Here is a 27,969-nt window from a genome sequence, read left to right on the forward strand (position 1 = left end):
GGATTCTGTGTTTCTCTATGGATCCATGAGTTTTATGCACCTCTTCCATTCTGTTTTTCCCTTCCCCCATAAACTCTTAATCCTTGGCCTCCCTTATGATACGGTTCAAAAATTGTTTTCAAATTGCTTTGAATTCTTCTAATTTATTTTCTAATCCACAGATTACCCTTTCATATGCAGCTGTTTCAGTGAGATCTGCACTGCCTCTTTCCTTCTCTTGAAGCAAAATTTACTAAGCCATACACTTGGCATTCTCATAATCATATATGACCTTATTGCATTTTAAATGAATATTGTTGCTCAGTCTGATTCTAAAACAAAGCCTGCTTTGCTCCCAATTTAAGCCATTTTTATTACTCACTACTGACCAAAATCAATGGCTTTTCAATTCATTTATAGAGTTATTCCAAAGCAGTCAATATCTTCTGTTATCTTTCAATAAGATTGGTGAGCTGTAATGTGCTCATCAGTGTAATAATTCACAAGACAGTGAATTAAGGATGAAGTTAAGGCCAACAAAAAACATGAAATTAGATTTAAATCTAAGTGGACATTGTGAAATTGTTACTTGTCTTTAAAATGTTTTTTTCTCTTCTGCTTTGCATACTTTTCTTTACATTATTTACCAGCCATTAAAATTCATAGCTTGATGGTAAAATTCTGTGTACAACACTATGACAGTAATGATATTTCTGGCCATCATGTTGAGTTCTGCATTTCTCATAATTCCTCATCATTTGCCGTAAGAGAACACATAAGAAAAAGGGATCTGTAAGATTTTCTTCAGATATTATAAGGAATGAAAACTTATCTAAGGTTCTTAAATGAAAATTTCTCTACTGAAAGATGCCATATGAATATTAGTTCCCATATATCCTCTATTATCCATCCAATCACTATTTAGCATTCCAAAAAAGAGATATATTACATTTCAGGCATCTGAAACTTACAGAATCTGAAACTATAAAGTAATACAAGTCTTGTCACAAACAATGGATTATTTTAACACTGCCGGAAGAAAAGTGAGATAACAAAGATTTAGAGAAAATGCAGATTTTGGAGAAGTTTCATTCAATCCAGTTATCCAAAGTCTTACTAAATATTTATACATGTTCTCTCTGCATGTTTTTGTTGTTTGTTTTTAATGCGAATCATGATGTTTTATGGTAGTATTCTTAAGTCATCTTCACTGACCTTACTAAGGTCACAGCAATTTTAACATTAAAATTGCCACTGCCTTCAGTGGTGATGAGGTTAGGGCAACAGAGTGTTCCTGAGTTTGGTATATTTAAAGTTTAATTTATCCAATATATTGTTAGTGAAGGAGAAGATGCAACTGCTAAGACCTGATTGAAAGTTACTTGATTCTGTGCATTATTTACAGATACAAGCGTAACCTCAAGTTATGCTGCAGGCAAACAGCAGTTGCTTCTAAATCTTGGCACATGATAGTCCAGATTTTACACTAGGTTCTTCAGGTGTACAGCTGGGTTGGGTTGATTTGCTCAGCTACAGGTAAGTCAGTGGCCGAGCAGGATGTTGCTAGATAAGTAGAAGATAAGTCACTGATTTGTTGGAAGTGGACAGACTCTAAATCCCTGCAGGTCAGCTCTAGAAAGGGACGTATGGAGGGTATCGTATTTCCTAGAGGAAGAAAAGACATTCCTCACTACTTTTTTTTGCTCTGCTCTCCATCAGCTTCACTCAAATGCCAAACTAAAACCAGCCCAGTTTGGTGGGGTATTATTAAGAGCAGCTTCAACCTTTAACTCCAGGGAACAGCCACAGCAAAGAGACCATAACCCTTTGGGTACGGGTTATACATTTTCCAACAGTAAACAGGCAAGGGAGTCAGCCGATTGCTACATCATAAATTCATTTGTATTACAGCCACAGTTTGGTGTAAAAGCATTGTGTTTATAAGCATATTCTTTAATTTAATGTTAATTTACCATATGAATCGAAACAAGATGGCAAAAGTCATGAAAAATATATTTTTTAAATTCTACAAAAACTTTAAATCAAATCATTATAGTTTCTTGAAGACCTGTCATAAAATAGCCTCTTTAGATGTGATGCTGTTCCATCCATAATCACAGATTCACTTCTGAAGCTAATCTGACCATAACAGGAGAGTATAACTTAAAGTATAGCAATGGAGATGTCCAGATCTACTTGGGACAGGGGGGGAGGGGGGGAAATCAGTGAATAAAGGAGTGGTTCCAGAATAGCATCAAACAATGTTTATGAGAAGGAAGAAAAAAAAAAAAAAAAAAAAAAAAGCATTCTAGGGCTGAAGGCAAAGAGGCAGCAGAAGTCATTTTTTAGCTTGCTGTGGCCAGCTAAAGCATCGTCCCTGAAAAACGCAGTCGTTCTACTGCATTCCTGCTGCCCTAAATATCTCTGTAAACAAGTTACAGAAAAGCAGACCTACACTCGGAATTGAAACAACAGCTCTCCTTTCTCTACACGCATTGTACAATGAGTATTTTATAGGATTCTTCCATCAGCTATCTTTTTCTAAGAAAAGAAATAATGTACTGTAAATTTTGGTCCAATTGCAGAATGCTTTCTCCCGAGTTTGTAACTGCTGTTAAAAGCCCATGCCAGGAACTGTGGCTACTGTTTTTATCTTTGTTGTCAGAGAAGGGGAGAGGCTGAACGGAGGCGTCTATGTACTACCTCCGAAACAGCATCAATCTGCTGCTTGTGAGGGGTCCCGCTCCGGGTGCCCAGCACCCACATTGTATCTGGGAGAAGCAACGTTACAAAGTCAGAGGCAGAAACTGCACAAAATGAAATGGTTTTAGTGTCACTCATCTTAAACCCTCCATAGCTGCCCAGGGCATGGGTGTGCCCTGTGGGTTTGGTCCTGCTGTTTGTAGGAGTGTTTGGAAGCAAAGCATTTAGAGCTAGGCATACTTCTAAAGCATACAACCTATATGAATTTATCTCTAGACAATGCCAACTACTTTCTGTTATCAGACATTGGATCACTTACAGATAATTAGTTTACACTTCTGGAAAGAAAAAAAAAGCCACAAAACGTCAGGATTTAATGGCACTTAAAATTCAGTGTCTTGATTTTTAAAAAATAGACATTATTTCTAGACTTCGGAAAACCCTACTTACAGCAAACTGTCCTCAATAATTAGCAAAACAACCACCACCACAAAATACAAGCCCATAATTCAGATCCTTCTGCTATGAGCAACCTATTTGGTAGCTGTTGTGATTTGCTCAGGAGCTCTACTCAAGAAAAGGCACTGCAAGAGATCAGATTTTTCCACATAAATGATTGTCAGAGAGAAAGACTGAGATAAAAGAACATTATCTTTGAAACAAGACCACCATAAGTATTGTGCAGGAGGAATCTGTTTTCCCAGCACAGCACAGTCATAGTACCTGCAGGAAAATTTCCTGCTAGAATGATTTTTCATTAGCTTCTGAGTACCATTGGTTGCCTGAAACAGGACAACATACTTGATGATTAATACTGTTTCTAAGAGTAAATTGAAAATTCTGTTTAACTAATACATAGCACTCAGGTCTGGCACTCTCAAAGAGTACACATTAAACCAGAAGAGATCCTTGACCACAGGCTCCAATAGAGCATGAATAGAGCTGCCATTAAACAGGCTGTAAGCATGAAGTACTTTCTTCCTTTTAAGTGGGGACTAAGTATAAAAGTTTGCTCTGATGGATACTGTCCCCTTCTATCCAATGATTCCCTTTCGACAGCTGAACAAAAGAAAAACTAATTTCCAGCCTCCTTGAATCCATCCACATTCTCAAAAGCAATAAAGGCTGGACTTCAAGCACTGTTACTGAAGAAAGAGTCCAGGTGACCAAATTACAGCAGTCAGTACAAAGGTCTGAAAAAGCAGCTACTTCTCATAACAAGAATGAGAAAATAGAATGGGATCTTGGGACAATTTATCCCCAGTGGAACAGTATTAGTACATTTTTGTTCATGTTTTAGCCAACTTTGCTGAAGGTAAACACTTTGGAAACAAGTTGCATTACAAAGAAAACCTGTTCTTGTTTTCTAGCTTTCACACATACCAAAAAAAAATAAATAAAAGAGTGAGACGAGGCCTATAGCAAAGCCCTCATTTCGCAGCCATTCAGTGTGACCTGAGGGAAAGCAAGAGGTCTATCCACTTCCCCCTCTGCAACTCCAACCTAGACTCAGACCCTGAAATCATGTCAAAGGACTGTATTTGCTCCCCAGATTTCTCTACCTTGAGACTACTTTCTGTCCTCTTATAGAAATGTCCCTGCACTTTTTTCTTTCCAAAAGAGAAAAATGATAAAAATCATTAAAAATTTGTAAGTATAGACTTTAAAAAAAAATAGAAGAGAGAAAGAAAGACTTATGCTGCTTTTAGCACCTAGCTATTAAGAGCAGGTATCTGAAATTGTAGGTAGTAATTTCTGATAACTTTGAGATGCCTAACTTACATTGAAATCAATAGCAGCCACACAATTAGACCCTTTTAAAAGCCCTACAGCTCACCTACCTTTAAGCATTACCTATCATTGCACATGTAGCCCAGTCCCCTGAAGAGAAGCAGCCCCTTCACCCTTGTCCTGCACTTTCTCTTGTAAGCCCCAGGTTTACCTCCTGGGGCACTAAGGAGCCCCAGCCGCTCCACGGGCAGGCTGGCAAAGCCTTCTGTTCCTGAGCTGCACCTTCTTAGCTTGCTAACTCAATACATCTCTACACAGTCCAGGAGCCAGTGGGGTGGTTACCAACAGGTTGCCCTCATTTATAAATTGCCTTCTTATCTCTAACTGAATATGCACCACATGTGTACTGCTTGCAGTAATTATTACATTTAAAATGGATTGGAATTAACAGGAGGCATACAATGAATTACAGTTTTCTACGCAGTTATTTTCTGTGTTCATCAGAAAAAGCTGAAGACTGGAAATATGCCAGATGCATTGTTTGACCAGCTGTACCATAAGATCGTACGGAACCCTGTAGAACAGTATAATGCTATAAAGAAAGCTAAAGCTGCTTACTGTGTAGGTTTGACAAGGAGAATCACAATAACACAGGAAAATCTTGATTTCTGTAAAAGTAATTATACTACCATATCTTTCAATCTCAATTTATTAGCAAAATCACTCATTATCTGACTGATGTTCCTGATTACTTAACCATGCTAAAAGAATGTTAATCGGCAGTCTTTTCACATGGAGTTCCCCTTAAAATTCTATGGAAATGCTTTAATTGTTTCCTTTTTTTTAGCTGTGTGCTACAAGGTGGATGGTAAACAGCTAAGAAACATTAATACAAGTAAACTGATGTCAGTAATTAGCTGCATAATTTAAAAATCCTTTGTTTTTCACAGGAAGAGATGCAGAATTATTATTGTATCAGAAATATTGCTATCCTCAAAATAACACTGAAAATTTTGGGTGTCCCCAAACAGAAATCTCATCTATATATCTAGTTCTACACATTCTTTAATCTGTCTTTCCTCTGTTTTTCCATACCAGCTTTAGTGATTTCTTTACTGAGAACGTGCAGGTTTACTCTGTCCTCAGTGGTTCCCATCAAGCATGTGTCCCTTTATCATCAACATTTTGTACAGAATAATATATTCTAGTATCTTCCACCCACAAACACCCATGAATAAAAATAGTATTTTGGAACTACAAAAAATAGATCTTCCCTTGAAAAACAAAATAAAACAACTTTCATTCACTTTGCTTAAGCACACGAACTGGAAAATACACATGCTCAAATGCATGTCGTACCTTGAAGGAACCTTGAACTATAGTGAAATACTTCTGTAGAGAAGTATTGATTATCTTATTGAAAAATGATGTCATTTTTGATGCTGACAGCCTATCAGCTCATAATGCCATATGCAAACTAGCTTCCAAACTGTCTCATTAAAGGTTTTACAATCTGTTTAAACATTAAAAGTTTTCTTTAAATATTAATAAGTTCTTTGTTAAGGTGATAGTTTGCTCTTTACAGCACAGCAGCAGATGCCACCAGTTGGCTAACATATACCAGTTGGAATTAAAACCTATGGGCCACGTTTTCACTGGCAAATGGAGAAATGCATAATGGAATTTCAAACAGAGACATATGCTGCACTTTCTTTGAAAGATGCACTGAATGACAAATGAGACTCATACATGTCTTCATCTGTACAGCAGAGTCAAACTGTATGGGTCTATGCAAGCTACTGCAGAATCAAAGAGCTGATTCATGTAACTGTGCAGATCGTGTAATTTTACTTCAGCCACGACTGTTATTGTGTCTCTTTTGATCTTGTCACACGGGGTTTGAAGAGTGGCCTCTGAAGCATTTCTCCTTCCTGTGCGTAGCTAGCTGCTCGTCCCCAGTTTTTAGATCTGTGTCTATGCAGAGCCAGCCTTTCCCCTTAACTCTGTAAAGCACATCTTCCAGATTTCTCATGTTTTTTATCCAAATGGATCATCAATTCCTGAACAGTATCCCACATTAAGAGGCAGGGAAGCTGCTTAAGGATGATCCTAAAAATGAAACAAAAAAAAAAATCCAAGCCACTACCCCAAACTCTGCCATATAAAAGCAGATTAGTGGTCCTACTAATTCAACATATCCAGCTTCAGAAATTCTAAATCATGCTGCAAAATATAATTATAGGATAACATTCTGCCAGGGTAGAGTAGTTAAGAGTTGTCTTATGAACAATAAGTCTTTAAGAATAATAAATGGAATTTAACATAGTCAGGATCCCATGGTATTCAACACTAGTTAGAGCAAGAACAGTTCTTGGACCGTGCGCTCTCCTTAAGTTAGAACAGGGTGAGGTCTTGTGTCCTTTCCCCTCAAACCTCTGTTAACAGACTTACAACAAAACAATACATATATGGAAGACCCTGTACAAATATCCACATCACAGAAAGAAAAGAAGTGATTTAATAAGTATCCTTCTATCTTAGAATAGGCAGTGAATAAGAACAAAGCAGCATGTCATCAGAAAAACCCAAGCAAATACTTTCCTGGTTTTCTAGATTAAGGTAAAAGTGAGTCTTTCCTGATTTGTGGTTCTTAAAGGTCCTCTAACATTTTTCGCAGAAAAAAAACTGTAAAGAGAGACATCAGTATGGGTGAATGGAGCCTACACTGCAACAATTTCTGTAGAACGGGTTCAAAGAGAGCAAACAGATGTTGTCCTAAAGTATGTCAGATTTGCAATGGGATGGAAAACTTACAGTGATGAGCATCAGATAATTTTTTACAGTCTTGCTTCTTGCCAGAAAGCATGCAATTTGACTTAAAAGAAAAGACACCATAGACTTCGTAGGAAGCTTTTTTTTCCCTGGTAAGCTAAAGGCTCTCATATTGGTTGCTAGCTCCTAATATTTCAAAGACTGTCTAAATGAATTTCTTTCAAACACCCAAAATTGGCAAGGAAGGAAAATTGTTTTTTGAACTTGTTTGAAGAATTAATATTAGAGAATATGTCCTCTCAGCATATTGAAACAGAATAAATTGTATTTGTCCTCCTTAGAAATGGAATTGCTTGCTTGAGGTTAGGACTGTGATGGCAAGTAACAGAAAAAACACTTGGAACAGATGAAAAGAGGGAGATGAGATTGATTTGGTGTTTTTTTCTTGAAGCATCAGCAGAAATTTCTCTAATTCTAACATAAATGAGAAACACAAAAGATAAATATATATTAGTTCATTGCAACTTTAAAGACAACTGGATTACATCAATAACATTACTACTACTCTTTGAGCAGAAGGAGAGTTTAAAAGTGTTTAAAATGTTTTAAAGTGTCTAAATCTCCTTTGTTAGCTGTGTGGCAAAGCATGCTGAAATTGGCTTTAGCAAAGCCACAAATTGTTTCTTTCTTTTGCTGATTTTTTTACTGTTGTTCCATATAGCTCTTAACTGTCTGTGCATAATGTCACCACCTCCCCTGATTTGTGATTTACTGCACCAGAAAGATAACTTCCAATAAAGTATCTTTCTAGACATCCAGAACATGTCATAAACAGAAGCTTCATTTTTTATTGATGTTGTTATTATTTTGCAGCTTTTTTACTTCTTTTTTTCTCTACATATAGCTTATTCTCTGATCTCAGCTTTATAAAAGGACTACCTTAATCCTAGACAACACACGCTGCTCTTCATTTCCCATTACCATAATTATTCCTCTATCAGCTAATGGAGCAGCCCTTGATGTTCCCAAAGATTTCCAGGTTCATTCCTAAAAACAAAGATTCCAGCACCACCATTAATTGTTCTTTAGTCCCCTTCAAATCCTTCTCCAACTACAATTTATGCCCCATCTTGAGCAGAACCCTTCCTCAATTCTTATATAGTAATATAGTACTGCTGAAGTAAAATATTCATAATCTAAACTGCAGTAATCCCTGAGCACAACATCTTGAGACAACAGAGCACTGAGGAGAGCACTGAGGATCCCTCCTTCCTTTAACTGGACATATGGCTGTGTTGTACGTTTGTGCCTGCAACATCTCAGTTCAGGAATTTAAGATAAATAAGCACTTTGAAAATGGTTGTTTCTACTTTGTGAACCAAATAATAATATCAATTACAAGCTCTAGGAGCAAGAATAGCTTCATGCTCTCTGTTTTGGCAATACCTTTCACTGAGATGTCATTATGGGGCATTTTTAGGAATAACATAATGAGTGATTTATAGTAATAATAGCTGATCTTGCTATGAGGGAAGGAAGATCTGAAAAGGTTCTCCCCCTGACAAAATGATCCCCATTGGAAAAAAATGACAAAGTTTTCAGAAACCCCTTTCCTAGGCAACCTAGAGAGAGTAATGATAGAATGAATCATTTTTCTACAAATTAGATCCAAGTCTACTGAAGTCAACACACAGATTCTCATGAGGCTCTGAATTTCGCTATACTACCATAAGTCGACACCAAAGTTTCTACTCCTCTCCCTGCCTTACATATGCAAGAAATGAGTCTCAGATTTTGAACTGAGTCCTTACTTGTCAATTCATTGATAAAATGGAATAACAACATACTTTCTGAGGTTTAATTTTAATCATGTAATTAATGATGTTGACAGATTCATTGCAAATACAAACCACCTAAGCTTCCATTCACTCCTGAGGTCAAACCCTCTTAGAAATTCTGAAAATTTTACCTTTTAAGTCATTCTCTAGTTTTCATCCAATAGGTAGGAACAAAAAAAAAGGTTTGAATTTAACTACCTAATTTTAAACAATTTTGATTTAAACTTCTTTTGTTCAACAAAGCCTTTCATTCACCCATGGCATTTTTAATAACAGAAAGGATTTGCCTTGATGTCTGAGACCAACATTTTTTCTTTACTGTTGCTAGTCAGTAGTGTGTTCTGTGCCAGTAAGTTATCAAGCTTCTCCCACACTGAACTTTGGTGGAGCTGTTTAGATTATGCCACAAATAATGAACAGTATTGTGAAAATGCAAAATAATTTTGGCCATTCCTCTCCCTTGCTGCTACTTTTTTTCTTCATTTATGTTACCTTTTACTTTCCCACTTCTTCCTCAGCTCTTAGGAATCTTTTAAACCTCCCAGGTCTAGAGGGAAATAGGAAGTTATTGTGTGCCTTCCATAAACCTGTTGGGGCAAAATTCACTGAATTCAATAGCAAAGCCTACTGATATAAAAAAAGCCAGGATTTTACCCCAGGACACAGAGATCTTCTAAGAATCTCCCTCTGTTAGTTTGTTAGTAAGTTTGCAGTCAAACAAGCTCAGATAGCACCATAAACAAGTTTATCTTTTGATAATGAACTTCATGAAATTGAGTTACTTCTGCTGATTCTTTCAGCTAAGCAGATTATTCTAGAATTTAGTGTTATATGACTATGCTGCAAAGATTAATTACAACTGTATAAAGATTTCAGACAAGAGCTTCAAATTCAAACCTCCTTTTTCTGATTTTGAAACCTCTAATCAAAAGAGAAGGACTAAATAAGGCAATTAGGCTATAATAAAGGCTTCTAGAATCTTAGAAAAATTATCGCAGTCTGAATCCTCACAGCATTTTAATTCAAAATAGTTAGGGAAAAGCAGTTCTCATCAGTTATTGACTTATCAATATCCTTGACTTCATGAAACATTTTTGATAGCTGTGTTCTAATTTAATAGCATTATTCAAATATTGTAAATTTTATGTCCATCACATAACAATGTCTACCTGGGATTTTAATAGCACTCTGTCACCTCCAAATCTAGAGTCAATTTTATACCCCAGATTCCCAGATGCTGTTGGACTATTGAAATTCTTCCTCCCTGTTTTGATGTCATGCAGGAATATATCGCTGTAAGATGTAACCCCTAGACAAGTGGCATTCCTATATGTTGCTAGCAAAATTGATGCAACTAGAGAGGACTTGCAGGTAGATATGGATGACTTACCTTCAACAGATATTAAATTAACTGAAAGAATATAATATTGGTCAGTCCAAAACAGTAAGTGAATAAAAGTCACGGAGTTTTGCTGGAAAGAAGTTTTTGAAATAAAGTTCAGCTTTTAGCCAATACTCTAGTACTAATATTATTTCCTTGAGATGAAAGAAAGCTTTTTAAAAATGCTGGGATTTGAGAAACGTTATATTTTTCTTCTCCCCAACCACGAGGAGACTGTGGTATAAAATATGCTCATTTTCTCTTTTTGATGCTTCATTAAAGAACTGTGTTTTTACTGCAGCAGAGATTGCAATTTAGTGTGTCCCATCTTGCAGGTGCACTAATTACTTAGCCAGATAATCTCTCTAACACTCAGTGAAAATTTAAGTATTTCTATAAAATGGAACAACGTGCAAAACCCATTTGGGGCAGCTTGTTTCCCTAATTGGACTGAATCTAATTGTGGGGGGAGAGAAGGAAGGAGAAGAGAAAATAAAAAATGCTTTCTTTTTCTTGCTCAAAAGATAAAATTAATATAGTTTTTATATTATATAAGATGTTTCACTTGACTTAAAATTAAATACTGCTATAAAATAAGTTTAGTGGTTACAGCAAGGCTCAAGGTGTAAGTAACTCACATTCCTTCCTTCCTCTGCCGGTGCAAACTGAACTGCAAGTGACACTTCCCAGAAGAAAGTCCCAGCTTGAAACTGATTTTTTTGCACATCCCTCTTAGTATTTACACTAGCTAAGAATAACATAAAGCCTCAACATATTTGGTGAAGGATGAGTTTTTACATAAATACATATATCAATTTTAATAGACATTTTTAATATCAATCTTTTGTAATATTTACTCTTTACAGAGGAAATAACAAAACAAAGCAAATACCAGCGTCAGTAACTCACAGAGCTAACACCTAAACCAAATGCATGGGTTGGCTCTGCATTGATCCTACTGTAATTAATATTAAAAAAAATAGGTATGTTTGGCAAAACTCTACTCTGAGATGTGTTGAGATTACTTCAGATTTATATTAGCGATTCATTAGAACTTTTACTTTAAAACCTTTAATAGATTCATAGACTTTGTGGAGAGGTAGAAATGGCAGATTACAAATGAGATTTTTTAGTTTAATACAGAAAAAATGTGTTATTACTATGTGTATATTAAAATGGTTTCTAGTATAAATTTCTGGCAGCCTTAGGGAAACTAATGGCAGCACATGAGCACTTCAAAGTCAACTTCATTTACACTAAAAAGAGGTTAGTTGTCTTTGTGGGAGGTGAGGGAAGGGAATTTAAGGTTATGGACAAAATACTTCCTGGAACACAAATATTATCTGACATCTATTTAATTTTTTTCATGCAAGTAATCCCACTTACAAACATGTATGTTGAATATAAAAGACATTTTTGAGAGTCATTTAAGTAGACCATAGACCATGGACCACAGTATGGACCTTGCTTATGGACACTCAGTCAAAAAAAGGGATTTTCAGAGGCTAATGTGAATGGTACAACTCTTCTTGGAAATCCTTGAGTGTCCCAGGAAATTAAGAATTCAAGAATAAAGCTTATGCCTTCTATTCTTCTGCTTCTCATCAAAAGGTCTTGACAGCTCATCTTTAAAATAGTGACAGAAACAGCAGCAAACATTGGTGCAAAAGGCATGACCATTTGGGAACGTGCCTCTGTGGAAGCTGTTCCCTTACGGGGCACTCACAAGATCCCTTTACAAGAAATTGTTTTGTTCTGATGGGACTTACGCTACACAGACTGACAGTTAGATGCTTAATGGAGTATCTCCAGGAGCTCTGCATAACTATTGAACAAAACACAGAAACTGAAGAAATGCTAAATAAAAAATATGCTGAATACAGGGATAAAACAGTGAAAGAACTGAAACTCTTGGGAAATCTAGAGGAGAGTGGATGAGTTTTACATTATATCTATAAGCACTGTGTTCCAGGAAAACATAATTAGATATAGCTTTATTTGTGACAATAGCTAGTTTTGAAGCACTTGACATTTTTAATATTTTTTGTTAAGTCAGGGTGAAAAATTTGACTGGCTCCACTTCATGAATAAATGCAACATATGAGTAATATGCTTTTTAAAAAAGAGAGCAATCTATATGGGGGATACATAAGACTTTATGAATGAGGCTGACAAGCTAGCCTTGCCACTGTAAGGAGCTGAGTGCCTCATTAGAGACCATGTCAGGGTTGTGACTGCAATAGGAAGGAGTCTGTTCTAAATTAGCTCTTGAAATAGAACCTGGATTTTTGCTATACGAAGGAAGTAAACTGGGTCGGATTTAATCTTCTAGCATGGGGGCAGTGTTCTGATACTGGAAGATCAAAATACTAAGAAATTAGAGATAAGACAAAAAAACAGCACAATTCAGCAGCTATATTCACAGAAAAATACAATTTGGATTGTACTTGCTGTTGCAAACAAACCAGATGATGGCCACGAATATGATTCAAGAACAGCAAGAGATTAGAGTGTTGCATGTATCTGATACAGATGATATGGCTAGAAAGTGTCACATATGCTGTAAAGTGTTGGCCAAGAAAACTAACAAACAAACCTATGCTGGTTGCACTGAAAACACTAGCCCAGTGAGCAAAGTAAGTATATATTGCTCACGTTGATTAGAAATACATAGTCAAGAATTAAGGATTTATACTTTTAAGAATCACTTACTGAAGTCATTCTGAAGTTTGAAGCTGCATTAAGGTAGCAAGAAACAGGTTCCTTTTAGCCAGAAAAGGAGGTGAAGTTGCAGGAAAACACAATAGATATACTCTAACTGAATTTATAAGACATACAAAAAGACTGCATCGTGACCAGACTGCTGGGAGACAAGGGGTGAGAAGTCAAAAAGCAGTAATGTCATAAAAACACTTCAGGCAAGAGTTAAGAGCTTGAATTTACTCTTGATGAGATAAAGCATACAAGAAAAGGAACGATATAGCAAAATCTGTTTTTCTTCAAAAATGTAGGTCAATATAGAGTTTGGACAAAAGAAAAAAAAATGTAGTTCCAGATTTTTTTTAATGAATCAATAATAGATGTACTTTATATTTCTTTAAGTCTTGAATGAGATTTTGTAATTGAAGAGTGAAACATCATTCAGCTTTAAAATTCTGGAGTACCTTTATCTTATCCCAACAGCTAAAGTGTATACTTGCCACTCCTCATAGTAGTGCCCTTCCCTCAAAATAGATTTATATATCACATATAAACATTATATTTTTATATTTTTTTATATAAATATATATTAAAAAAAAATCCTGTCATGAGATTCCTGATAGACTGTTTAAAGCATTAGAAAAATGTGTCACATGCCATTCCAACAAAGAGGTGAGATCATGTTTGCTCCCAAAATGGAAATGCAAAGAGTTATCAGAGTGATTGCTCTGGGTCAAAGACTCCATACTTCGAGTCTGGTTTGACAATTGGTTTCTCTCATTATAAAATTTAAGTCTTCCAAAATGCAAATATTTTGTGTGCTTTGTTTTATGTTAATTTTGCTGTTCAGCAATGCAGCACATAATGGGGACCATGGGATGTGTGCTGGGGATAAGTGATGGTGCTGCCATGGGGTCCAAAACATCTTCCCCTGTACTACTGAGTGTTATGCCATTTTGCCTCTGAAATTTGTTTTAATTAATGTTTCTGACAGCTCTCATTCTTCCTTTGTTAGATCTTAGTGACTGTTATTGGATATTTATTTTCAGAAGCACAAAGATATTACAAAAAATACATAAGCCCCATTGAAGATGAAGAGAAATATCTCCATAGTAACATTCCTGATAGAGCGACTTATGACTGTTTGTAGACAGACTTGACAAAATTAGGCCCTAATTCTGTATCAGGATTTGTTAGCATAGACTCCTGAGCCCAGAAGCAAACTCAGAAGAGTAAAGTCCTCATCTTCGCTCCTTTGTAGTTACTTGGTAGCAATGATTGATTTTTTCCAGGTGTGGCTAACATGAAAATTTATGTTTTATATTACTTTTTATATAATCATCTACAAATGCAATCAAGACCATCCCCTCAAGGCAAAGGGATGTTTTGGTTTTGTTTTTTTCACAGAAGAAATCCTGTCATAATGACACATCTTAGGCATACTTTATAATATGTTTAAATGGTATCTTAAATAGATTCATTTGAAATGAGTAATTGATATTGATATCCATGTAGTGCAATAAGAATTATCTACAGGATAATATTCCTGATAATAAAATAGACAATGTTATGTTTTAAAGGCACAGGTTCTTAAAAATCCACTTAGGAAAATTTTTCCTCTCTTGGCAGGGGCACATACCCATCACTGTTTTGCATAGACACTTGTGTAATCAGGATCTGATCCATTTCCCAGGTTCATCTGTGTAAACATGAGCGAAGTTCAGTTCTTCTCTCAGCTTCCTTGCAATTTGCACTGAGGCTTGTATAACTTATTTGCTCTTTATATATTTTACCAGTTGTTTGTGTCAAGCTTTCAATGAGGGAAAAACATGCAAGTGACCATGATTTTAAAGCTAAAAGCACTATCAAAGACACCACATACACTGTATAATAAATTAAACAGTTTTAAAATCCATCCTTGAAATAGATTTCTGTTCCTTTTAGCTAAACAGTTCTGTATTCCAAGCTAATATTTTGGATTAACTATGTGACGAACAGAAGTTAGTTCCAGACATGAGTCATAACTATGTTCTTTCTCTCTTGCTTAAGTTGTTCGAGTTCATGAATTTCTTGGCTGAGAATGTCATCTTCTGCTACATGGGACTCGCACTATTCACGTTCCAAAATCATATCTTCAATGCTTTGTTTATATTTGGTGCATTTGTATCCTTTGCTTCAAATAACCATATAGGTATGTATATGTATATATATGTATATATGTATTTTTATATATACGTATAAAGAATGTGTGCTCCATGTGAGCCAAATTGACAATGAGGAAACCCATCAGTTTCTTAAATGCTAAAAATCAATTCTTTGTCAGGTCCAAAGACAACCGTCTTCATTACACGTATGTCAGTATCTGGCTCAATGCATGTGAGTGAGCGGTCTTGTGGCAGCTGCTATTTTGCAGATACGCTACAAGGCAAATAGCTTTAAACCAAGCGGGGAATTTCTGCCACTGGGCTTGATATTAGGTTTTGAGGTGGAGTGGGAAATTGGGATGTGCGTTGGGGTACATCTGTGCGGACATCTGCAGGCACAGAAAATCTTTTTGCCTGTCCAGAGCCAGTGCAGAGCTACAAACTGTAGAGCTGCCTCCAAAACATATGTGCTGTAAGCAGAGCTCTCCCAAAGCTACTTGAATGATACTAAGTCCTTAAAAATCAAACAGTCCTGCATTGCGCAAAGCTGACCTTCTTTGTATTTGATATCTCTAGTGTACGTGGAATTATTTATGTCATCAAGAGTGCCTCAGAGATGGGTAGGAAAAAGACACTGTGTCTTTAATTCTGCCCTGTTTTCTCAGCAAAGCCTATTGCTTACTTGTACGGCGGTATCATTTTTTTTCATTCTGACAGTTCACACAGTGAATTTTTTTGGCTCAGAGCAGCAGCCCCTTGCTTATCACTTTTTGGTGAACTGTAGTAGCTTTGAAAGTTGGGACCATAGTTTACCCGCAGCAATTTTTACATGCAATTTCCAAAAGAAATTCTTTTCAAGAAGAATCGTACCACCGCTCCCTTGGCTACAGGTTGTTAGAGAGGGCAGAGAGGACCCTAGGAGCCTATCGCTCGCCACCACCACCATGAAGCAAGTCCAAGATTGCGTCCCGCACTCCTAGCAGGGAGGACAGCTAAGTGTGGGAGCAGCACTCAACACCCCAGGTGGGAGAGTGTGTTGCAGAGCACTGCGGGGTCCTGGACCTGTTGTTTCCTCTCACTGTGAGCCAACAGGCTGCAGTAGCTTGCAGCAGACCAGAGAGCACAGGGCACATAACCCACAGGCGAAGCCACCACAGCTAATGTGTGGGTTATCCCAAGTCCACAGGAGCTTTACGCCAGCTCCTGGCCCTGCAGGTATGATGCATCCAGACGTTGCCACTCAAGGGCTTCCTCTGTGCTACAATCCGCAGCATGTCCAGGCCCTTAGAGCCATAACTGAGCCCGAAGAGTCACGAGACAAGGGGAGGAGGGAACTCACTAAAAGTGTCTATAAGGAGTTATGATTGTCCTTTTTTTAATCTGAAATAGCCTCATGTTTCTAATTAAGGCAACTTTTGTGATAGCTCCACAGAGGAGTAATAAAGAGGTCCTTTCTAAAAATCTCCAAAGAAAAGAAAGAAAAAAAAAAGCAAAGAGTGCAGAATATAGACAATATGAATTGTCAGGAAATAAGAAAGTAATCATGTCCAAAAGCACATTTATTCTTTGCAAATTGCTGCTGAAGGAGATAATACAATCTCTGCAATTGATGACGGGCATTTTACTGAAAAACTGAAGATGAAATCACATGTGATACAGATGTGATGAGTAGAAGTAGAGTGATTGAAGTGGAATATATAATGATGAATTTAAAACCAGGATGTCTGGGGAGACAATCTCTGCCACTGCAGTTTTATAATGAAATTGGAACCAGAAGGAATTCATGTGATATGTAAAATATGAAGTGAGATAATCTCATATGTATTTTAATTACACTTTTAAGCTAACTTTGGAGAAACAGTGAGTTAGCTCCATTTTTGTCAGTAGTTCCTCCACCATTTTCCTCAACATCTTACATTCTAGGTGGCAGTTTTCATAGCAAGAGCATGCAACATATATCCACTTTCTTTTCTTTTGAACTTGGGTCGAAAACAAAAGATTCCCAGGAACTTTCAGCACATGATGATGTTTTCAGGTAAGTGCTATTCTGCTATTTTTCATGTCTATGTTTAACACCTGCCATAGAATTAAAACTCCACATAGTCTCTTCAAAGCCACTCAAGCAAATGGGCATGTTCTCAGCTTCACTGTGCTATGGACCTATTTTAATCATCTGTTTGGAAACCTATTGCCCAGGAAGCTACACTTTGAACCCGTTGTCCCTCATCTGTCTCTACACTTCCCTGACAATTTGGCAATATTCTGTTTTTATATTGGGTTGTTTTAGAGGCACTTGTAGTATACTATGCAGTATGCTTACATACAAGGAAACAAATATCCAACTTTGAAGGTGTTAGTACTGATGCTCACAGATCAGGCATGGTCTTTCGCAGTTCTTTTTAATTTCAAGAACAGTTATACCTCGAAACATAAGGCTAGCAGACTTTTATTCCACAAACCTATTTTGCATATATTCCAGCCTGATATGTGATTGCTTTACTTTCTAAATCAAGGTTTTACTGATTTTTAACTATGGTTAGCACTGTAGGACCAAAAAAATTCCAGGAGAGGGAGCTGTGTTCTACTCATCCACTGAACTGTTAAATCTCATCTAGGAACTATATTTTTGGACATGCACAAGCTAGAAATATTTCCACTTGACTTACTGATCCTAGTTAGAAAAAACTCTTTTGCCTATAAACTGAGAACATTTATTCACTGAAAGACAGAAATATAGATCCCACAATGCCATTTATAAAATCATTTCCTAAAATAAGGAAGTCAGCACTTCCTTTCTTTTTCTTGCTTTTTATATGAAAAATCAATTCCAATTTTGATGGATAAAGGTTCTTGATTGACAGCCTGGATATACACTGATCTATTTAAGCACATAACAAGCAGAATACAATGGGCCATGTTTCAAGGTTCCTCATCAGGAATGCTCCTCATCAGGGTGCCTCATTTATGCCTTAATAATTCCATGTCTCTAGAGCGTGAACACAGTAGTTCACTTCTATATCTATTCAATCCTTATGCTAAAAGCTGCCAATGAAAATTCAGTTAATACCAGCTAGATTGTAGGGAGAGATGATGACATACATCCATTAGGAACTAGTTTTCAGGCCACCTGCTCATCTCAAATTGTTAGCAGTGTAGAATGTATATGTAGATCACTCTAATACAGCTAGAAGGCGGCCAACCAGACACCCGCATGAACTGGATTCAGATCAAAAGTCTAGGAGTAAAAAGCTTCGTATCGTTAGTTATCTAGCTTCTGGGCCCTGTTTTTGATTTATTTTCCATCAGATAAAGTATGGATTAAAAAAAATCTAAAATATATCTTATTCTTTAACTTTTCTGTCCTCATGTTCTCCAGTGAAATTTCATTCTCCACAGAACTAGAAGTAGCCTGCAGCCAATAGCTGAAGGTGAGAACTCTCACTTGCACATTAGGTTTCCAATACAATCTGTCATCTGAGAACTGAAAATGGCAGTACTGAAAGCTCCTAAAATTTAAATGTTAAAATAGTCAGAAAAGTAACTTTTAACTGTTTTCAAAGAAATGCTGTATTTTGTGGAGAGGAATGTCTTTACAACACTTCCAAACAACAAAATGGCGTAATGTGCAATTAGGGCAAAAAAGACTGACTGCTTCTCACACAGCTATCAGCTGCAAACTTCACAACACATGTGAGATGTGGATTTTTCCATGTAATTGTACTTGTAATGTGCATTAAGATTTGTGCTCAGTTACCAATAATGTTCTAATTTACTATGAACCGATCACACTGTGTAGAGTGATAAACAGAGGAAACTGACTGCCAGAAGAGAAAGTCAGTTCTGACATGGGCAAACAGGACACTGAATTCAAGCTTGGGAGGAACAGGCTTATTGTCCACAGAAGATCAGCACACATTTTGCAGCAATATTTTCCTATAGCATCAAGTTCTAAAAGATAGGAGGTCATGGGAAAATTTGGATTTCACTCACCCTAGCCTTACACACTAAGATGTAGAAAATAGAGAATTTGGGGTTGGTTTTGCTTTCAACTTTGTCATTTCCAAATACACCCAATATTTATTGTCTTGATTAAGTTTAACTACCATAGTCACCATGAATATCAAAGTCTGGAAAAAAAAACAGTTAAGATCAGGCAAGTACTTTGTTGATTAGCATTTGAAAATATATTACTCTGCCAAGAATTCTATTGAAGTCATCAAGTGCTACTTCTTAAGGAGTATTAATACGTATGAGGAAACGTGGAAGAGTTAGGCCTGGAAGTTGATTATGTAGCATTTTGATTTATTACATTCTTCATCTGTTTATGTCACTCCTCCAACAACACATTACGGAGGATGGATTCACTATTACAACTGTGTTTAATCATGATCCCTGATAAAATTCCAGTTCTGCTAGGTTTCTAGGCCCATTGTGAATCAAAACTAGATTAGTCCTTTTATAATTAAGCCTGAGCTTTTCAAATTAAGTTTAACATCAGCTAAAATGAGCAGACCAGCAGACTTTGCTCATGTGAAAAAGAAATATGTTTTAAATTATAAGGAATCTAACACTGTACACTAGGAGTCTATGCTGCATGAAAAAAAAATGCCTCATTTCAGTTCAGACCCTGATATGATGCCTTTAACTGGTAAAAAAAAAATTAAAAGAAAAGGAAACTACATAGATCTGGATGGCTTTATTAATGGCAATAACATGTTTGATATTTGAGCATCACTGCCATAGGAGTAGAGTAAGCACTATTTCAGACTTAAAGTATCACACCTTCCACTCTTCTTCCAGTGTCTCTATTTACCTTTTTTGCACTCTCCTCTTCTCTCCAACATATAAATCAGCCAGTGAGAGGCTTGTGGGACACAATGCTGCAGGGGTAGTTGCTGTTAATATAGGACCTTGCAGCAGCAGTGGAGTCTGAAAGGGTGGAACACAAATGCAGAAGAAAAACAAAAAAGGCGGCCTGTGCACAGGCAGCTGTTGTGCAGGCACTTACAAATGCACACTCATATATACATGGTGGTGGGGAGCGTCAAAGTGAAATTTTCCAGGAAGATAGATACGAAAAGAAATCAGCTAAACAGAAAATAAAGCAAGGCAGAAAAAGAGGGGAGAACTGCTGTTGAAACTAAAGCCCCAGATCTACACAGAGAAAGTCCCCTTTCCTGGCAGACTCTCCCCACACTGCCCACGAACACTACTGCCCTCCATGGTTCTTCTAAGAATTGGTTCAGGGTGACATGGTTTTGTGCAGCGCGAGCAAATGAGGGATGATGGCAGTAGGACGCACCTTACCTACCCTGTGGGCCTCTGAAGCTTTGCCCTTGGGTGCCTTTCCTTGGTGCCCACATGTGAAAGAATATCTCTTAAAGAGCAATTCCTAATGGCTGGCACAACTAGCAGATAAATCTGGTAGGAAATCTGTGATAGAGCCAAAAGGATCAATGGATCACAACAGAGACAGAGAGCTGCTGTCAGTGTAGCAAAACTCTGACAGATGAGGGGTGAAAATCTCTGCTAATGGCTCCTTTGAGCACTTTCCTCCTATTGAGCCTCTCCTAGCTGCAGTTGAGCTGCACCAATGTACATTGGAGTCAATCCTTCCATTGCTATTTGTTGGTATTTTTCCATGAGGAAATTTCCTTCCTTTCCTTATCTGCAGACTATTTCTGTGTCATATCATCTTCTGAGGTTGTTAAAAATTCCCTTCCTTAATTTGTATTGTTACCTGGAAGATACTTTGATATACTAGAATTGTGGTCCTTGATTCTTGCTGAGTCTTTGCATTATAGGCTATATTCACTTGCTTCCCACTGCTTTAGTTGGAAGTATATGTTTTGTTTGTTTGTTCATTTTATTTCAGACATATTTTATTTGAGGCTGAAACAGCACTTAGAGAGCATGATGAGCCTTTACAAATGAAAGACACAATGAAGGTACTCAATATTTCACAAAACTGAACAAATAACCAGGTCCAGCCCTCAAGTAGTGGAGGTTCTTAATAGCATATTAATTAACAATTCTTTTTTAACACTCCCTCTTCCCAAAAGAGATGTTCTAAATTTAATATTGCATTGACACTTGTGCTGCCATTATCAAAAACAGCATTGTTTTCTATCTAATTGTAGCCACCTAGAATTTAAGCATTTTATCTGAGCTAGTCCTCTAGATTACCACTGTAACCAATGGAAAAAGACAGCTTCAATAGTGGCTTATTCTCTCCTACAGATACATGTTTAAAATGAGCTGATAGTTCTTCCCATGAGAGAACAGTAAACCATGAGCATCCTTAGAGGTGTCTGATAAATAAAAGCAAAGCAAGGGAAAGCCTACTTGTTGACTTCTGTGTCATTTTCATAAAAGCAGGGATATTAAATGTGCTGCCGCTGATCCATTCAGCTGGTGTAACTATAGTCTGCTTGCTGCTTGCTTGCACAAATTGCTTTGTGTTGTTCTGCGGATAAAGTGCCCATCGTCTATACAAAATATTTCACATTCTGGCTCTGTGCTCTTAAAGAGCCTCAGTGTTCTACTCCAAAAATAGCTGCTTTTAGCAGTTGATTAAATGTTTCTGCATAAACCATCAGTGCCTTACAAGAGGTTTAATTATTAGGTTTAATCTCTTGATATTTGCAAAGTGCCTTTCGGATTCAGTGTGTATTGTACACATGTAATGACTTCGCTCTCTGCAGCTTTCTACACTTATTTTGTGGGATTCTTTTTAGAAAACAATACAGAAAATTTAAATGTATAAATGAAAAGTATATATTATATTATGCATCCAGGAATACTGGAGGGCTTTTTTCCCTCTTTTTTTGTGTCACCCTGTGAGGACCTATTTAGTTAGCTTATTACTACATATGGGGCTTTTTTTTTTTTAACTCTGTTAGTTTTTTCTCCACTTTTGTAGCTTTTTCTGTTTACTCAGTCTCTGTAGGTGTGTAATTTTACAATTATTGTAATAATTCTAGTACACTACGTTAGAGCTAAAAATCTATAGTTATCATGAATCCCCTTTTCAAAGACTTGAAAGCATTATTTAAAAGCTATTCACTGCTTTTTAAATCATGATTTTTATGTCTGTTCTTAGCACACAGAAAGATATTAGAGAGACGAAATTTTCTGTTGCTTCAAGCAAGAAATGGGTAGCCTATTTGGGCACAGATTTTGATCCCAACACCCTTCCTCACTTATACTTTATCTCATGAATAGTCCCACTGAAGTGAGTGAAACCGCATAGGGAATAGATTTCTTTTTTTAATAAGCATAAAGCCCAGATTATTACTTAATTGGAAATTATTCAAGACAAAGAATTCAGTGGATGTAAAACAAGTGTGTGATTATTAGGTGACTATATCAGGGTGGTTTCATTGTCCGCTTTTGCAAAGTTGATTACACATGCATTAAACACCATGCTATCAATTAAGCATGATTTAGCATCTGTGACAAAGATGATCGTGGTCTGAAAATTTCCTCTGCCCTTGGAATAGGGTTTGGGCTGGAAAGAGGTAAATTTTGTTCCTCCGTCACATTAAGTTTGCTTGTCTTTCTTTTTAGGTTTACGCGGTGCAATAGCATTTGCACTGGCTATTCGAGACACAGAATCCCAGCCAAAACAAATGATGTTTACAACAGCGCTACTTGTTGTATTTTTCACAGTCTGGGTGTTCGGTGGGGGCACAACACCAATGCTCACATGGCTTCAGATCAGGTTAGTACTCTCTTTAAAACATTAACTATCAAAATACAATGAAATCAGTATGCTCAATCACTGAATTCATACAGCTTTCTAAGGCCTACTTATATGCTTTTTTATAGAGAGTTTTACAAGCACAAAGCTAGTGTTTGGCTTTGAATACTTCCTAAGGTCAAGTAGGTCTGGATCCCACCTGATAGAGGTAACTCCGGACCACAAGAAACAGGTTCTTCTCAAGCTCGTTATGGGTTTGGACCTAGCTCAGATCCACCCTTGCTTCCTAAGAGCCTGTTTCATTACCATTCTTTTTAAACACTATGAATAACTGTTAGAAGTGTTCTCCTTACTGCTGAAGATATTACACAAACATGTCATAAATAATGTATTTCTGAAAATATCACATTCACGCCTTCATAATACAAAAACACAGAAAGGAAATATGCAAGAAATATGCTTGCACAGCTTGGTGGAAGATGGTAGTGGAATCTGTTGGCATTCTCTAGGGGTAAGAGTGCGAGTCTGTGTGTGTGTTATCAACTGCAGAAAGGAAGAAACCATTTATTTAATTTTGTTTGTTCATAATTGCAAATGGGATTTTTAATCAGAAATGTAAGATGTGCTTTCACTGAATGTTAATTCTGTGTAGTCCATACAATATTACAAATGTTATTTCTACTTTTATTTGATTTATCTGATAGGACATACCAGCACATATGAATGTTCAGCCCAGAGTATATTTTTATATACCACTATTTATTCTCTCAGTTCACATATTATGACTGCATGATATCAAAACCGAGTTAGTTGCTAAGAACACTGCATTCCTTTGCAGAGGCTGTGTCACAGACCTGAACACCCTAATTCAGTGATTCAGCTCTGAGCTGTGAGAAAACTAACTACTGTCTGCCGCAGGGCAGACTGGAAAAAAATTGTAAGCTCTTTCTCAAAGACATGTGAGCCACTTACTTTCCTTTATATAAAGAATTTAATATGAACCACTTCTTAATTTACATTGCTCCTGTAAAATGCCAGAAACTCTTTGACAAATGCTAAGACAGGCATGGGGATTTTCTGTTTTATGTGGATGCTCACAGTGCTTGTCATTATGTTTTACACAATCCTTCCTCAAATGAATGAGCTGTTTAGTGTTTGCACACAGACCAAAAGCACATATACTGTAGTCTTCTACCTTTCCTACAGTTGCAGTTTTGGAGGTTAGGGACTGAGAAACCAAAGTTCAAGGAACCATCACACAGAGATTTCCAATGACAGCAAAGGACACACTATTTACACATCTATCCAGAAATTTCTTAACCATATGAAAATTACCACCACTGAGATATTTTAAATGAGTCCAGATTATTCCCAGCCTTCCTCTCAGAAGATTATCTGGAAACAGTTGCAGAATTTGTCTACTGTTTCTGGGTCTATCAGATTCTTTGAAAAATCACTTCCAGCACTGATCACCTTATAGCCCATACAGCTAAGATTAATAATTAGATATATATAACAGATATACCTGTTAATATACTAGAAAATCTGCCTGCATTGGTGTATCGTTCAGCCATTGATTAATTATTACTCATTGTTTTATACATGCTCCTTCACTGCATTATTTTTTAAATTACTTCATAATCACTTCGTATTCATAAATGACAATGAATGACATGGGAGGTTAAATGAGAAAAGAGAGGGAAATAGGAAGCTGGGATGGAGAGTGCTTAATTTTAATACAGTGCCCTGCCCAATGTGTTTTGTTGAAACCCCACTTTTAGTAATAAGAGTCTAATGCTATTGCTGAGATCTGGTTACTTCATAATCTATTCAGGATTCACTGCTGTGGTTTCTAATGTCACCAAAGAAAACCTCAGCACCAGTATAGGGTTGTAATTCACAAATCCTTATCATTTATTCTATATATAGCATGTGCTTTGCTTGTTTACAAAGTGATGTTTGCTTAACAAGCCTTCATGTCAGACTGTTGCTATAAAACACTAGCTGAAGATAACTAAATTGGAGCTTCAACAAAGAGCATAGATAAAAGCTTGCAGACAAAGGACTAGCATACAGATTTACTGTATAAACATAAAATGCAGGCATCCATATGCAGCATGGGAGCTTTATATTTCCTTGATAGTTTGATTTTTCTCATGATCTCTCTCTCACTTCCATAATGTCAATCAATTGCTTTGCCATTTGGATATGCTCCACCAGTACAAGCCATCTTTCTGAGCTTTGCCAATTTTCCAGCGGTCAGCTACAGTGTTGCTCTGTATGGCAACAAAAACTGTGGCTGAGGAGGAATATTCTCCTTTGATCTTGTGGACTGAATCTCTCTGGATTACTAAAATAGGAAATGAAGAAATAATTTTGAGAATAGAGTATGGGAAAAAGGAGGTGGGGGTAGTAGTCATGTTTCTAGTCTACCGACACACTTAGGTCATTAGATGCATGTCCTCATCTAGCTCTTCAGAAAATTCAGTTTTAAGTGATCATTGCCAAGTGCTTTCACTAGCAAAAGCAATTTACCTGGATACAATGGCATTTCTTCTGCTTCTTAGGACTATCCAGAGGTGGAAAGATCTGCAAGAGTACAAATGAGGGGGACACCAAAAGTAGACAGCCATTATTGGTCTGAAATGCTTATGTCTTTCAGTATGCCTTCTGAACTCCAGCAGATCTACAAGGCAGATTTAGTAGCCAAAAAATTTGTTTTAGTAACTGGAACATAGATTTTTGTAGTATAAAGGTGTTAAGTTCCCACTTAATTTCTTGACACCAAAACACACAGCTTCATACACTGCAGACGCGTGGTCAAACTAAGATAACATATTTTGATGCCCTGATTTATCTTTCTAGTGAATATTTTTAACTGCCTTTTATATTTACTACACCCCTATGTGGAATTCTGACCTTAGCCACCAGCATTTGTCATCTTAGTCTTAAGTAAGCAATTTTGCCTAGTAATTATATTCAAAAGTGATGGTAATTGATACCAACTAATACCTGACTGGATCCTAGCAGACATGGGTTTGTTGAGAGAGCTATGGGGTTCCTCCCAATTACACTACCTTGCTTGGGGCGCAATCCCCAGTATGTTTGCAGCTTTGCCTGAATGTTATTTGAGAGCTGCACCTACCCCCATCTTTTCTACAAAGTTTGGAGAGAAAGATTATATTGGGAGGATTCAGCTCACGAAGTAAAGGAAGACTGTATCACGTGTACAAAATTGATATGACTGTCTGCGAAGAGCCCCCATGAAATGGGTTGGATGTCATCGATCACAGACCAAAGAGATGAAGCCAGTGAAACGCTGCATCTATGTCTATGAGTACAGGAGAGACTGGTTTCACACTAGCCCTCAAGTGTTCAGTCAGTGTGAATTTGCATCGGACACCGTCCCAGGGCAATTTGATACCACTTCTGGTGTGATTCCCCAGTGCTTTAGAGAATCTGATTCACCACTGTTGTCCAAATCCAAAGCATAGTGCTGGATCAGTTAATTTAAACAACTAGAAATAAAGTTATTCACATGTCAAAATTAAATAAGTACTTACAGGAAATGAAAAATGTATCAGTGGTTGCATTAAATTCTCAATGACCACATCGGACATGGGATTTCCCTGTGTCACCTAAGAGCTGCCATAGAGGAGCCAAATCAGGAGACAGGCAACATCAACAATGTGGTGATTTAGCAAACGAAAGACCAATATTGAGTGTGCTTGTATAGCCAGTTAACTGTTTTCTCACAAAATGATTATCCAGAAGGTAATTTATTTTATGGAATGGGAGACATTCAGCAGATAATAAAAAGGAATATCTGATTTCTGAGACTATTTGGATGAACTGAATCTTATTCACATACTTTTTAATTTCTGCCCACTCTAGCCATGAAAAATAGGCTGCAGTTCTTATCAGTAGTTCAGGAGATGCAGCTCTTACCTCTTCAAGGTTGATCGTTAGTCTTATCCTAGAGATAACTTCCTAAGTTTACACGTTACTGACAGCTTACCCATATTTGGGGTTTAGAATAATAATAATAATAATAATAATAATGATAATGATAATGATAATAACAAATCTGTCATCCATTAAAGACAGGTAAAAATAACGTAAATTACAAATAATTAACACTAAGATATTTACCATTTACTCTACCATAATGCATTGCAGCTTTAGTCAAAGGAAAAGTCAGTTCACAAGATCTGTACAGCCTTCTTATCATATATTATTCTCTACACATTATACTGTGTTTCAGTGATTTATTGCACTGTCTCTGTCATTTACATTACAAAATTCTCATAATGGTGACCAAAACTCCTCATATATCAACAGAGTGCCAGGAAAAAAAACAATTTTCAAATAATAGTAGTAATAATCTTGTTAAAAGTCAATATTTGTTTCCATAATATCTGGAATTTCCATAATCTTCCACCTCTCCTCACATCAGTAACATTAGATGTTTTTCTTTTTTAAATTAAAATTCAGCTTAATGTAAATATAATCTGTCACTCCATTTTTAGAGAAAAGATGTGCCCTCACATAACTCCCACACGACTTCTTCCTAGAATATGTATGGCTTAAACAACACTTCCAAACTGTTGCCATATCATATAGTATGAATATATGTCAAAACTAACCATGCGCCACCAAAAAAGGGCTCTGTTTCATTTCCCACTTCATGCAGCAATAACACTTAACTACCTCGCAGGGTTGCAGAGGCCAGTTGTGCTGAAAGCTTTTATAAAAAGAAGCTTAAATGGACACCAGGAGTTCACCCAAGTTTATTAGGGTTCATAGTCCCAAGTACCTTACTTTAACAAATGAATTACATTGAAAGATATGTTCCTACTTAAACTATAGCTTGGATCTAAGAAAGATTCTGAATGCCCTGAAAATCTGACCTGTTAATGGCAGAATTTATGTTTACACATCTCAAATTTCCAAAACACAATTTTAAAAGAAATCCATACTAATCATTCCAGTTAATTTACTAATATATTTACCCATGCA

General features: G+C 36.8%; 1 protein-coding gene across 1 annotated transcript in view; it reads left to right on the forward strand.

The window, feature by feature from the left end:
• SLC9A9 (solute carrier family 9 member A9) overlaps positions 1 to 27,969 on the forward strand; it is a 224,500-nt gene that overhangs the window by 100,657 nt on the left and 95,874 nt on the right. Inside the window, exons 10-12 of the mRNA XM_067301844.1 lie at positions 15,154 to 15,267; positions 17,172 to 17,283; positions 22,818 to 22,971. Coding sequence (XP_067157945.1) covers positions 15,154 to 15,267; positions 17,172 to 17,283; positions 22,818 to 22,971 — 380 coding nt within the window. The remainder of the gene's footprint in view (positions 1 to 15,153; positions 15,268 to 17,171; positions 17,284 to 22,817; positions 22,972 to 27,969) is intronic.

The sequence above is a fragment of the Apteryx mantelli genome, chromosome 9 (assembly GCF_036417845.1).
Source record: "Apteryx mantelli isolate bAptMan1 chromosome 9, bAptMan1.hap1, whole genome shotgun sequence".
Taxonomy (NCBI): Eukaryota; Metazoa; Chordata; class Aves; order Apterygiformes; family Apterygidae; genus Apteryx; species Apteryx mantelli.